The sequence below is a fragment of the Malus sylvestris genome, chromosome 3 (assembly GCF_916048215.2).
Source record: "Malus sylvestris chromosome 3, drMalSylv7.2, whole genome shotgun sequence".
NCBI lineage: Eukaryota > Viridiplantae > Streptophyta > Magnoliopsida > Rosales > Rosaceae > Malus > Malus sylvestris.
The window spans coordinates 34,387,341-34,401,717 of NC_062262.1; the positions used below are offsets into that span (position 1 = coordinate 34,387,341).

At 37.5% G+C, this 14,377-nt stretch overlaps 2 protein-coding genes across 4 annotated transcripts; one reads left to right on the top strand and one right to left on the bottom strand.

Moving 5' to 3' along the window:
• The first annotated feature begins 4,353 nt into the window (after window positions 1-4,353).
• LOC126617473 (transcription factor bHLH7) lies at window positions 4,354-7,276 on the top strand. Of its 3 annotated transcripts, none has more exons than XM_050285554.1 (8): window positions 4,354-4,530; window positions 4,989-5,448; window positions 5,654-5,716; window positions 5,856-6,002; window positions 6,196-6,261; window positions 6,533-6,598; window positions 6,807-6,866; window positions 6,966-7,276. In XM_050285554.1, the coding sequence occupies exons 2-8, from the start codon at window positions 5,047-5,049 to the stop codon at window positions 7,122-7,124; spliced, it is 963 nt and encodes a 320-aa protein (XP_050141511.1). In that variant the 5' UTR covers window positions 4,354-4,530; window positions 4,989-5,046; the 3' UTR covers window positions 7,125-7,276. The 3 variants fall into 3 exon arrangements, with proteins under 3 accessions (XP_050141511.1, XP_050141509.1, XP_050141510.1); XM_050285552.1 differs by having other exon boundaries at window positions 5,015-5,448; XM_050285553.1 differs by having other exon boundaries at window positions 5,020-5,448.
• Window positions 7,277-7,381: 105 nt separating this feature from the next.
• Window positions 7,382-10,457, bottom strand: LOC126617474 (uncharacterized). Its single transcript, XM_050285555.1, has 9 exons — window positions 10,154-10,457; window positions 9,872-9,933; window positions 9,654-9,708; window positions 9,312-9,410; window positions 9,057-9,143; window positions 8,369-8,485; window positions 8,070-8,162; window positions 7,898-7,928; window positions 7,382-7,736 (listed from the first exon to the last, which is right to left on the bottom strand). The coding sequence occupies exons 1-9, from the start codon at window positions 10,256-10,258 to the stop codon at window positions 7,561-7,563; spliced, it is 825 nt and encodes a 274-aa protein (XP_050141512.1). The 5' UTR covers window positions 10,259-10,457; the 3' UTR covers window positions 7,382-7,560.
• Between the last annotated feature and the right edge of the window lie 3,920 nt (window positions 10,458-14,377).

A 14,377-nucleotide genomic window follows, 5' to 3' on the forward strand; every position in this document is an offset into this window, starting at 1 on the left:
TCAGGAGCTTTTCGTTAAAGTTCCCTAAAATTTATTCATGATGATTTTTGGTTAATTAATAAATTAGGTAGGGTTTGAGGTGATTAGGTTGTGTCTTATCGAAGTTGTTTTTTTTTTTATGATTGGGGGGTTTCACATAGTTGCTGGCAACTACAGAAAAAAGAAAATCGGCGCAAAAGAAGGAAAAGACGAGAGAGAAGGTGGTGGTAGTGGTGGTGGTGGTGGTGGTGGTGGTGATGGTGGTGATGGATCGCTACACGTGAATCAGGAAGAAGCATTGAATTGGAGCAGGAGCTACGCAAAGACTCCTCCTTCGATCAATCGATTTCAACATGGCTTCTAATATTAATTGAAACACTTTCTTTTTTTTTTTTTTTGAGCAACTGCAGCAATTTGCTGTTGTAGAAAGATAAACAAACTATGCGAGATTGATTGAATAAAACCAAAATACTCATCTTCTAAACTCTAAAAAATTGAAATCAAACGAACAAAAAAATCATAAATTGAGTCATACGTTGGTTGGAGGATTCAAAACTTCAAAATCACCATCCATTAATAAAAAATAAAAAATAAACTTATTTTTCTCTATGAGAGCTATTAGGGTTTTAGCCGGAATGAATGTAGAATAAACAAAGAGTGATAGTAGGGTTTAATTATAGTGTTTGGGTTTATTGATAAATTTGAGTTTTATTATTAATTTCATTTTGTACTTAATAGTAATTATGCAATAGGGTAAAATAGATAACTAACATTTAAAATTTAAATTGGATGTATAAAGTGATTACGTGGGTTTAAATAAAATTTCCCCACTAGAATATACTTTATACTTTGCGGTGGAGATGCCACACGCAAATCAATTTCACTCACTCTTAAGACCATCTCCAATGGTGACCTAAAACCTAAAAATATTTAGTCCAGAAAATTTAGGTAATTTTAGCCCAGAAACAGTTTTTCTGCTCCAACCATTTTGGCCTAAAATTTTAGCCCAAGATTATCAAAGAATGGATTAAGGCTAATTTTTTTTTTAAATTAACTTTTAAAAAAAAATTATGTAGACTATCCTAAATTAATTATATGAACATTTTAACCTAAAAATATTTAAATTCCTATAAATTTTGAAAAATCACTAAATCAATACATGAAAATCATGATAAACCACATAAACTTAATACAAACGATATTTAATAAACCACATAAACTTAATACAAATGACAATTAATAAACCACATAAATTTAAAGAAAAAAAAACCTTTCTATTTTGATTCATGCCTACGGCACTATCTTCACTAATAGAAATCCATGTCAAACATAAAGCAACATCTTCGTCAAATGTCCAATTACGACCTCTAACATGCTTTTTTGCCATCTTGAAAATTTTGGAAATGAGAAGAAATTGTATAAAGAAAAATTGGAAGAATTGTAGGAGAAAAGTGAGTTTTGTGTGGATGTTTGAACAAATACATAGGTATTTATAGAATTTTTGGTTGAATTTTAAGTTAAATAATTTTTTAAAAATAATTTTAGCCGTTGGATTTAAATTTGGATCGTTAGATTTGATTATATTCGATTTAAGCCATTGGATTCAATAAATATATAAATATAAAAAAAATATTTGAACGTGGACCGTTGGATTAACCAATGGTCCAATTAAACTAGCCGTTGGATGAAGAAAAGTAGCCGTTGGGCTACAATAAGGTTGACAGCAAAGGGGAACAACCCACGTGGGTGGGCCTTCGGTTGGAAAAAAAAGGGTGCGTGAGGCGCGTTTGGGGACTGGGTTTTGGGGTGTGGGCTTGACAGCCCACTTTTCACTCTCATCCGTGTGTCCCACTTCAATTTGTGGGCTAAATTGTGGCCGGTATTTGCTTTCCTTTTGGGTTTTAGGTTTTAGGTTTGGTTTAGGGTTTTGGTTGGAGTGGATTAGGGGGGGGAGCGAAAATTTAGGTTTTAGGTCACCATTGGAGATGGTCTAAGTAAAGAGAGAAGATCCTCGCCGGATGCAGGGATTTCAAAGATCTTCTAATCATATTCGTTCATTGTATATTATGCGGTCAATTTTTGTCAGGTACTATTTATATTCAATTTTAAATAAAAAAATTTACAATGATTTATGACCGCATGATATACGATGAACGAATGTGATTGAAGGATCCCCAGGATCCTTATAAAAAGGATCCGATAAGGATCCTCCTGGTAAAGTTAATTATATGTATGATATACGATGAACGGACAAGATTGATGGATCCTTGGGGTCTTCACCGCGAGGATCCGAATTCAAGTTAATTGTCACTCTGGCCACGTGGCACGTGGATGGATGTTGTGTGTCACCAAGGTGTCGTGTTCTAAACTAATCACAAATGTAACGGTAAAAGAAAAAAGTTTTTATCACAAATAGTTGGATTTTCACATAGCTACTGGTTTTTAATGAGAGTTTTATTAGGGACAAAGTCAAGAGGGTTCAATTGTCACTACCAATTTCGTTTTTCATGAGAGAATTCGATATATCGAGATAGATTGCCATTTTATTAACAAAATTCAAGAAGGTCCAGTTGTGACTATATTCATTCTACACAATAGCCAACTGAGGTATTTACAAAGGCTTTGGTAAAAGTTGCATTATTGAAATTTTCGCAAGTTAGGAGTTCTTGATATTCACTATCCAATTTGAGAGGAAATGTCGAAAAGTTAATGAGATTCTTACCTTATAAGGATTGGTTGATAAAATAAACTGCTTATTGCATAACTTTTCACTTTAGTCATTATTGACCCTAAAAACTACCAAGCATACGTGGCGTGCAGGCCGAGTAACTAATGAGCTAACTACGTCATTTGGTTGTATGCAAGCGTGCTAACTCGTCGGCCGAAGAGTAAAATATGTTGATGTTGCGTTGAGCGCACGGCTGACTTCTGAATCTCCCAACTACGGTCGAGGAAGGAACACGCGGCCTTCGAGTTTAAAAGCCTGAAGACAAGGCTACTAGTTCTGCGAAGTTCAATATTAAATTCGGCTCTTAAGGTGCCAAATGCAGTAACCTGGTAACACCTTACTTCGTCGAGAAGGCTGATGAGATAACTTCTTCCAATAAGGATTTGAAAATCCTTCTTGACCGAGACTTGGATAAATAACCAATCGGCCTCGTCGCAGTGCTGTTTATCCAAATTGAAGATGCTCCGTGGTCGACTGATTCTATGGCTCTAGTGCTGTCTATCCAAACTTGGCACGGCTAGATAATTGTGTAGAGTCCGACTGCAACTCTAACTTGTCGAATAAAATCTGACCCGTGGCACAGGTGCTAAAGCCTATCTTCAGATGGTTGATTCTTCAAAGATGATAAAAGCCCATCTTGACTTATCCCATCGTAATTAAAAGCCTAGCCTAGCTAGGCTTTCTTTTCTTGTCATAATCCCATCACCCATCCATGCATCCTAATCCCATTTAATGAATTTCAAACAATTTTAAATTCATTTCTTACTACTTGCCAATCTGTCACCACCACCACACGCCAGATATCCCAAATCAATTTGAATTGTATCACTTGCTTGGGGATATAATCTGCATCCTATCCATCCCATTTAAGAATATGCCAAGATAATTCATATTAAAAGATAATTATTATGATAAAAACTATAATATTATCCTTTAACAATAACAAAAATTATCTCCACTTTTCCATCCGACAGTTGAGAACTGTACTCCCTCAACGACCTTGATTACACGGGCCGATGGTGTAAATTTGGGTCCAAACAGTCATAAACCCTGGTAATCGATCAGTAGTTGATGATTTTGTTCATCGTAAATCATTTTAGTTATTTTGTGAAAAATCTGTCAATATTGACAAAAATATCGTTTAAAAAGTGATCACGTGGTCAAGTTAGGCTTTGGGAAGTTGCTTTTACTGAAATTTGATATTCACTCGCTAACTTGAAAAGTAAATGAGATTTTTACCTTATAGGGATTTGATTTAGAAAAGAAGAAAAAAAAAAAATATATATATATATATATATATATATATAAAAGGAAAAGACAAAAATAGTGAAACATTCATAATTCCAAAATCGTCATCTCCCGTTAAATTTTCAAATAAAATAGAAATTCACAGAAAAACCCACTCCGGTAACTCACTTCTTTTTTTAAAATATATTATTTTGTTTTTCTGCTTTTGTGTTTTCAAATAAAAAATAAAAATAAGCGTATGACAGAAAACTAGTAATTTATAATTTATATATAATTAACACATCAGTTATTTTCCATTTTTGTATAGCAAGATTGTAGGACGTCAGTTGTTTTAATCAAGGGTAGAAGAGACATTTCATCTGGCCTGCAATCCTCCGACAAAGCTTAATTTCATCTCTCTGTTTGTACGTACTGTTCTGCTGCCCACGCCAAACACAATGCAGGCAAGAGCGCGCCAACACCTCGCTGCCATCTCTTCTTCTCTCCGCTGAAAAACCCTAAACTCCAAAGCTCCCCCTCCCCCCCTCTCCGCCGGAACCGCAAGCCGCTCTCGTGCTTCCGCTCGTCACAAAAAGGTAACATATTTAAATCACAAGGCAACCCATTTCACTTCTTCCCATTTTCCCAGCACGATTCTGCCATTAATTCTTACATTTTTCTTAATTTTTCATTGTTTTGGCAATTACCAGTTTTTCGTAGTAGTAGTTTTTGTTGAATGGTTATGCTTGTTTGTGATCTCTGGTTGAAGATTTTTTGTGGGTTCGTAATTGATTAGCAAGTTAATTTTGGGTTAGCATGAAAAATGGGTTCTTAGTTACATCTTAAATAGGAATTTTTTTGCCACTATATTGTTTGGATTTGCGTACTAGCTTCCAAATTTCCAATTGGGTTTATTGACATTGTTCTAGTGGTAGTAGAAATCCACAGCTCTACCTCATTTCACCATTCTTTTTAATTTGTTTGGTTTAAATAACTTATAGCATACAGAGCTTTAAAATTTCCATGAACATATGATTTGGGTTGGCATTGGTAGTAATGCCGTACTTCGCTCGTGCTTAGTTAAGATCGAAGATCCTTTGCATCGGGTTGGTATGGAAGGGCAGAGTAGCCTCACCAACACCATACAAATGCTGTCAATGGGTTTCTGTGGGAATGCTGCGGATGATATCTCTGAGGCACTGGGATACAATCTGAACCAACAGGTTATGATGGAGGCTGGAAGGACTGCGGATCAAACTGATGTTCTTTCTTTACCTTGGTGGATTCAACCCGAAAAGCCATCCCACAATTACGTTGAGTATCTAGCTGAGAGTTCAGCATTTGTCCCAAAGTCTCCTTGTGAAGATATGTGGGAAAGCATTCCTTCATCTGTTGTTAGCATACATGATGTTGGCAGGGTCTCTGAATTCCAACGAGATGGGTTGTACAGTGGTCTGGACAATGCTTGTGGTTCTAAATCAACTGATTTCTCTAGGGATATGGACTCTTCAAAGGTAATAGTCTTGGAAATGCAACGTTACATTTGTCCGTTGAAATTAAGATGAGAAATCGAAAATATTTCTTTGGTTTGAAGCTCTTCCTTTCCTCTCTTTGATGGATAATGCTTATGGTTGGAACTTCCCTGTCTGGTTGACTCTATAATTGGTTTTTCTCACCCAATTCCTCGTTTTGGTTCTTGTAATTGAATTTTTTTGACAGATGAAACTTCTGAGCCTACATAATGACGAACTTGTGAATGCACAACATCAGCTTCCCATGCAGGTTAAGTGAATTTTAACAGCTTTCTTTGATATCACATTCAGGTGCGATTGCCTTGAGCAATCAGTTCAACGATAGTGGTTTTTTTTTTTCTCTTTTGAGAACTTTATCATGATAATGCTGTGCAATGTACTTTCTGCAGTATCATACTTCAAGGACAGATAATCCAAATTGGGATAGCTATGATAGTGTTTCTCAAGTTGATCCAAGAGCAACAATTGACACACCTGGTTCTCTTTGCCAACCACATCACATTGTTTCGAAGCAGAGAACATTTTCATCTGAATATGTAAGCCTAGTGCTTTGAGTAGATAAACTGAACTGTCTAACAATCGTGTGACTTTCCACTCAGATAGCAGACATCAACATTACCTGTTCTGTTCACCTCAAGTCATAATGTTTGTAAATTAATATAAATGGATTTTGTTGAACATTTTGTTGGAGATACATTAATTTCTATAACTGGTTTCTTATTTATTCAGAATCGCAGGATGCGAATCGGTGAAAGGCTCAGTGCATTGCAAGAACTGCTTCCAGAACCTGCAGAGGTATGTATGTGAAAGAAATGAATGTATGCAGTTGCTCATGTACTAGATGTCCATATAAACATAATTAGAGTTTCACATGTAAATGTAATACATTCACCGACATATCATGCTTATCATAAAGATCAAATGTAGGCTTTACAGAGTAGGATTACAAATTTAATCGTGTCTTATATATGGCCTCGGATTCAATGCTACTATTAGGCAAACATATTTTTTGCGGAGAATGCGGTGAGATGTCCATCCATATAACTGGTTACTTTTGAATATGTAGGGTCGTCAAGTATGTGTACTGGATGATGTAATTGACCAGATCAAGTTTTTGAAGCTTCAGATAAAGGTAAATCTGTCTCTTTACGCTGCAACTCCACAGGTTTGCATGATTTTTACATGAATGAGCACCTTCTCTAAAATACAAACTGCAGTGTTGCGTCATCAGCAGATTGTATTCGGATTGTCATTGTTCTTACAGGAACAAGCCATGATTCTATGGCAGTTTTTTTTCTTCTTTTTACAAATAAGGATATTTATATTACTCATCTTTTCAGGACTTAAGTAGAAGCAGATTGGGAGGTGAACCGATTGCTGAACCTATTATTTTCCGTGAGGTAAATTCATCTATTCTACGCTCTGGGTTAAGGCAAAATCATCCGTCTTTCACATTATGCAAGGGAGATTCATATGATCGATCTTTTTATGTTTCCCAGGGATATGGTCACTACTTTTGCCACCAGCAGATGCTGAATGAACCTCTCGAAGAAATGATCGGAAATTTACTGGAGGTAGATGTACTGGCAGCAAGCGAGCTGTTGGAGAAGAAAGGTCTTTTGCTGCTGCCAATGGAATACTCCGAAGATTCAGCTTGAGTTTGTTAGATAGATACTTTGCACACTACATAAATATCATGTTTAATGTTGCTCTTTTGTTGAATTTCATAAGATTTCATTAAAATACGAATTGTGACTTGCTGCACAAGTTTCTCGATGTGAATACTTGCAAATTGCGACGAGTTTGGCAAGCTTGGAATCTTGTTCTTACTGTGTAGCAACTGGTAAATCTCCTAACAAATTCACTTTTGGGGATTTCTCGTCGCGTAAGAGATGATGAATGCGAAAGCACGCAATTGAATTTGAAAACAAATCATTTCGGGTGCTGTAAATTGGAAGTGCTGTACACGAATGCTGGAGAAGACAACCTTCTTCTCTTCTGCACATTTACACTTCATTCCTAAGCAAAAATATCACATCTATACGTAAATGACGAAAAACATTTACATTGAATTTGCAGTTTCTTTTCGTGATACTATCTTAACCGGTCTGAGTCTATCCGGACTATGAGAGGCTTCCGAAGATCCAAGGACGAATCTGCTCCGATGGATAGCATTGAAGGGGACAAGATGCCTTCTATTTCAGCATTTTCAGCCACTGCTTTGTCCAATGAAGCCTTTGCAACTTTAGTAATGCAAGCCATTAGAATCACTGTGCAAGTAACACAAAGGAACTCAAAATTTAGCAAATGCTCGAAAGGAAACGAAATGATCTCATTCTCAGACAAAATTTACCGGTCAAAGAATGAGATATCATGTTAACCACAAGAAAATTATCTATATCACGATTCAAGATAAAGAAAAAACACTCACCGGATATTCCAAAACCTAGGGCTATAAACACCTGCAACCACAAGCCGATACTGATATCAATCGAAGAAGGAAAGGATGCAGTAGTCACGTAGCATTCCATACAGACGAGAAACTTTGAGTCCGTTGCACTCCTGTTAAAATTTTAAAGCTCTAACGGTCATGCAGCACTTACCCAGTGAGTGGTTGAAACCCCATTCCACCCGTCTGTAACGTCTGAAAGATCCTTAAGTGTTGTACCAACATACACCAGTGCAAATGTGGTGGGCTGAAATATAAAAGCAGACCAGATTTCATCACTAGAATGACAGGGTTACTTATAAGTACTCTCTAATAGAATTGTGTTTCTAACACCAATGAGATGTAGGCGCTGAACTTTTCGGATTTAAAATTTAGATAGATCAGCAAATTATGAGCTCAGATGAAAAATGATCTTCATGGCTAAATCAGAATGTAAATAAAGCAAGTGAATACCATCATCCCCAACCAAGATGCCAGTACATAGTCCCCTAAGTTAACAGGAGTCACCGAGAGGAGGTAGTTCAGCATGTTAAATGGAACCAAAGGAGCAAGCCGAAGTAGCAGAACTATCTGTTGGGCAAACACCAAAAGAAAACGAAAGATCAGGAATTTCGTGGAGAAGAATGAAAACCACAGAAGCAAGAATATAAGCTCAAATCAATTTTTTATAACTGTTTATATATAAGGTAACAGATGCATCGACCAATAGAATTTTTAAATTTACTACTACTGCAATCAAAATGTAAGCCAGAGCAAAACCTGCTTACACGACATTGGCTCAAATCACTTTAAACTTTGTCCTAAGGAAGTTAACACTACTTAGAAGGTCTCAAGATTGCAAGGGGGGAATTTTCTCCTTGAAATACTACTCTATATATGCAGGGGTTTCTAAGTTCACATGAACTCTCACATGATCATATGAGTACAGTTTCATCACCCTCGGTTAATTATTCTGTGCTACGGATATGGCCCTGTCGGATTCTAAAATATTATTTTACTCATCAGAAATAGTAACAATATGTCTGAATATGTTGATGGTATTGGTCACTGTGACTGCAAGAATTCATCTTCTTTCCAACCACAGAATATATCACATCCCGGCATACTATGTCCAAAAACAAAAGGTTCAGAAATTATATGCCTTAAAACCAGATCTGTGAATTGCAATAGAAACAGCTTGAAACTTTGGATAATTCTTGAGTTTGGAAGTGACATAAGATCTTCCAATCTGCATGAAGATAAAAAGTTAAGATAAGCGTAAGTGTACAAAGCTGTTAATGACAGATACTATCAAAATCATTGGTCAAATCCACTATTTGGCTTACAATGACAAAAGCATACACATCCAAGCACACATACAGAAGAACCGAGAAAATCAACGTCTTAAGAGACTCACTGTTCTTCCAAGAAAAAATGACGCCGTGGCACCTAATGTTGCACCAACAGAGTCGGCAACGAATCCAACAGGCAAGCCAAAAAGATAACCTCCACCAAGCTGGCAACAGAAAAACAAGTCAATCACAAAAGGGATCCCTCATCTTTCAACAACGGGGGTTAATTAACACCAAAATGTCAAAACTAAGATAAGTCCTACACTTAAGTCCACTATAAACGCGCACTAGATAACGCATTAAAAGTCAAAATTTGGACAAGCTACAGATCTTCACCAATAATTACAAGTTTGAAGTTAGTTTTAGATGACAATTAAAGCAACCGGAAATCGGAAACTTTGGCTTACTGTAAGCACAGAAGCTGGAACAGAAAGGACTGTGAGAGGAATGTATGCAACAGCCCTGCAATTTCCCAAACCAAAATATGAGACAGATGATATGGTGAAATCAGATAGAGGAATGTACTACTTGAATATGCTCTTACATATACATATACATAGATATATACATCATTGATGTATGAATGCAAAAAAAGATAATTAAGGCTAAGTGAGATGAAACTTACAGCACAAGTGGACCCCAGGGGCCAAGATCCTGCTTAACCCATATCAAGAAGTCCTTCAAAAACTGGATTAATAAGCAAATCAAACATGGGTTTAGCTAAATAAATTTACAAACTTTAACCAAAAATCCAACCTAAATCCTGCATTAAGCTCCACCCAAAATCCGGATATTACAGATTAAGCAGAAAACGTTAGCATTGGCAAAACAACACACTAAGAATGTATATACACAGATATATATATAGAGAGAGAGAGAGAGAGAGAGAGAGAGAGAGAGAGGGTGCCTGTTCGATGGGGAGGGTGACGCAGGCGGTGACGACGGCGGCGAGGAGGAAGATGAAGACGGCGGATCGGAAGGCGCAGGCCCAGGAGAGGTAGCGGAGTGCCATTAGCGACGAGAGCAGTCTACGACGCCAAGGCCTCAAATGTTTGTGGTGGTGGTCGTCGTCGTCGGCGGCGGCGGCGTCGAAAGTGTTGGTCCCATCATGCCTAAACGACAAGCGGACAATCAACGCTTGTGCGTTTGCCAGATTTAGCAGCTTTGACGATGGTCAGCTCCCGCCTTTTACTATTGCCATCACCTTTTTTAATCTCACATACATTGTAATTACTAATTCGGGTTATGTAATAAACTAATCTTATCTTAGGGATTGTTTAGTGGTTAAGATTAAACAAGATTAGAATTGAGTCCAAGTTATCTCAATCGAATTCACTCCTTTAAAATGATAAATTCTAAGTTTTATTCGCGTTCTATATTATTCACTTCAAAATTTAATGAAGTGTTTCGATCCAAATGGATTCAATAAATAAGTCGTTATTTATCTTTCAAGTCCCATTGGACTATACTCTCAAAACTAATGAGATAAATGCTCGCAAAGAAGCATTTATCTCATGAATTTAAAGTGTTTAAATATGTATTAGTAACTCGTAATACTTTGTTTGAATCTCTTTCCATGATATTGCTTGTTCAAATAGAAAACAAATCCAATTGTCATACCGGTATTGTTGTACATAAGGGTGACATTTTAGGTCCAATCTTTTAATCCGACCTAACTCATTCAATAAAAATAAGCATTTGGGTGAGTGGTCGGGTCTTTAACGAATGGACCCGTTAATCATCCATTATTTTAAGGGAAATTTAACGAAAAGCTTTTGGTACTATTTACTTTGACGAAAAACCACATTTTTACACTAAGAAGTCAATCATGGTACTATTCACTTTACCATTTATTTTGTTCTTTTCGTTAAAACTCAAAAATTTCAAGCTTTTTTCATTAGTTTCCCTTTATTTCAAAGGTCATTTTGGTTTCATCCACATACCATTAACTTTTGTTAGCACCAGTTAATTGAGGATAGTTTGTAATTTCAAAAAAGAAAAACCTAATCAAGCCGCACTCCTCTCCTTTCACTCGACTGCATACGAATCTCAAACCCACACAATCACACTGTCACTCCTCTCGTCCTCTTCTGAACACGCGCAAACTGCAATCACTTTATCACTGATGTCAAGAGTGTTGGAATCCCACGTCAGTGGGTGAAAAAGAAAACCATGGGTTTAAATATGATTGCCCCATTATAACGACACCGGTACTGTTCCCAATTTTACCACCTGTTCAATCTGTCAAATGTGGGGTTTTACCACAAAAGACCTCGGTATTAGTTAGAGTGAGGTAATCCTATTTAAAGTCATTGCTTTTCTTTTACCCCCACCGATGTGGGATTCTAACAATCCCTCTCACGTGTTACCTCATTTAGTGGTTCGCATGTGGAGATCCACACATCGGCAATTGAAACTCAGAGGTTGACTCTATACCATGAAGAAAGTTGAGATTCTACCATAAAACCAATTCGCAATATGGGGAGTAGCCTAATCTCTTATAAGCCCATGCAAGATCCTTCCTCCCATCAATGTGAGACTCATTCTCAACACGTCATCTCATATATGGCGAATTTTTAAGACTAACACGTGAACAACACAACGGGTTGACGTCGAGCGCATGTGGCTGTTTGACTTCTCATATGAGACAACTTGCTCTGATACCATGAAGAAAGTTTAGGTTTCACCATAAACCTAATTGGTAATATGGGGAGTAGCCCAACCTCTTAACAATGGTATCGGGCTTCACAAATTTCAACAACAGAAAATCAACATATATGTAGGATTGCCCCACTCTAACAACACTAACATTGTATTCAACTTTACCGCATGCCCAATTCGTCAAGTGTAGAGTTTTATCACAAAATGTCTCGGTATTAGTTAGAATGGGATAATTTTATTTAAAATCATTGCTTTTCTTTACCTCCACGAATGTGGGATTCTAATAGAAAGGGTGAAAGACAATAGCTCGGTGGAGGACATCGCTTCAGCTTGGACGATGTAAGCCTCAGTTTCCTTACTTTTATGTGCCTCCAAATGCACATGTCACAATCAAAATTTATTCTACATGTGATTAAAATATGTGTAATCTGTATTGAAATACAAAATTAAAAAAAAAAAGTGATCACGCTATGAACGGGTTGGATTTGGATGATTCATTAACTTAACAACCTGAATATTGAATGACCCGTTAGCTTAACAAGTTCGTTTAAAGTCGACCCTGACCCAATAAAACTGATCCGTTTATAGGTCTAGTTGTATGTAGATCCCTATGCTTTTATCGAAACCCAACCTGGTGGCAAGAGTGGGCTGTACCTTTTGGAATTTTTCATTAGTTTGGATTGAAAATTCCTACCCAAGTTATCGTCACAAAAAAAGGTTTCGGCCACTTGCATCAATCCACAGCCTTAATCTTAACCCACTAGGCCTAAAACAAGCTATGTGAAGCAAGTCCGTGCATTGCCATTGGGAGGGTGCATTTGGTACACACAAACCCTCGGTACACACAAACCCTCCCAATGCACTTTGGAAATCCGATTCATAGCTCAACATACTCCGTCAATAAGGGGCTAGCTTCTTCATCACCTCCGCTCGAAAACAATCCACATCATTGAGCCTGGCTTGCATATATTTTTCGTTTTAAGAAATGCTGGGCCTTGAGAACAATTTTTCAGTTTTCAAGCATAAGGGTATTGGGTACTAAATTGCAGGAGGAATGGCTAAAAGGCATGATCAAGGGCGAGACAGATAGTTGGCCAGCAAGATGTGGTCCTCCAAATAAAGGTTCATATGACATAAAATACCAAGCAAACTTGCACATCTTGATGCCCCTCTTTAAGTTTTAACCTTCATGTCTAGGGTCATGTGGTCCTTTGCGACAACCAAACCCATTTGCATAGAATTAATGTGTATTCAATTGACTATAATAAGTTCCTCTTCCTACAAGAAAGAACTCCATTGAAACGCATATTTCATTTATGCGCTGTATATCTCAAGTTACCATGAAGAACTTAGGTATGGACATTCCAGCCACATCATCAGTAGTGAACCTCTCATGAAAGTATGAGAATTCCCTTCCATTTTGGTCTCACCCGACCCCAAGCTGATCCCACCAATATATCGAATAGTGTAGCCCTACCGAAAAATTTTCTCCGAAGTATTCACTCATTGCCACGTGAGCCATGCATAGCGGCATCTCCAATTTAGCTAACTCTAAACCATATTGCGCAATTGACTTGAAATAGGTTCAATACAATCCTCAACCCTACTAGTTAAACTTTAAAACTTATTGTGTGATTGACTTAAAATACCTTTATGCAAAATAGTACCTTTAGGGTGCGTTTGTTGTACCGGACTGTCTCGGACTGGACTAGACTAGCCTCAGGAACTAAGTTTGACTAGCTTAGACTAGACTAAGCTGGACTAGCTTAGTGAAGCGTTTGGTGCAGTGTCGGACTAACAAGTAGGATAATTAACAAACTCTAATATTATATTATTTAATCCATAATTATTAATATTTTATTTTTATCCTATTTTTTATCCCTCTATTCCTCCCTTACAGTCCCATTTTGTCCCTCTTTTTCTCCTCTTTTTTTCTCCCTTTTTCGTTCCAATCTTTTCCTCCTAAATTAAACATCTCAATTCCAGCCTCTCTATCCTCCCTCCTTCTCGATTTCAGTCTATATATATATATATATCTCTCTCTCCTCCCTTTCTCTCTCTCTCTCTCTCTAGCTCTGCGCTAATCGAATGGAACCCTCACGGCTCCATTTTTTTCGATGAGTTGCAGGTTTCCCGACAAGTTTTCTGGCTAAACCTCGTCGGATTAGATGAGGTTTGCACCACTAACAAACTCTTCCCCATCTCTGGTCCCAGATTCGAGCTTTGCATGCTCGAATCTGTCATGGATTCGATAAAACCCAAACCGCCCGAGACTTCCAGGCCATTTTTCGGTCACCTCCGACCACCTTTTGGCCTCGATTCAGGTAGAATCGTAATCCCCTCACTCCCATCTTCAATTTGGTATTTTATATGAAAATTGGTTGTGAAAAGCATCTAGTCCAATGGTTTTCGAGGGTGAGTGGTCGAGGAGCAAGGCGAGGAGGAGAGAGGGGACAGTCTTAGCTAGTCT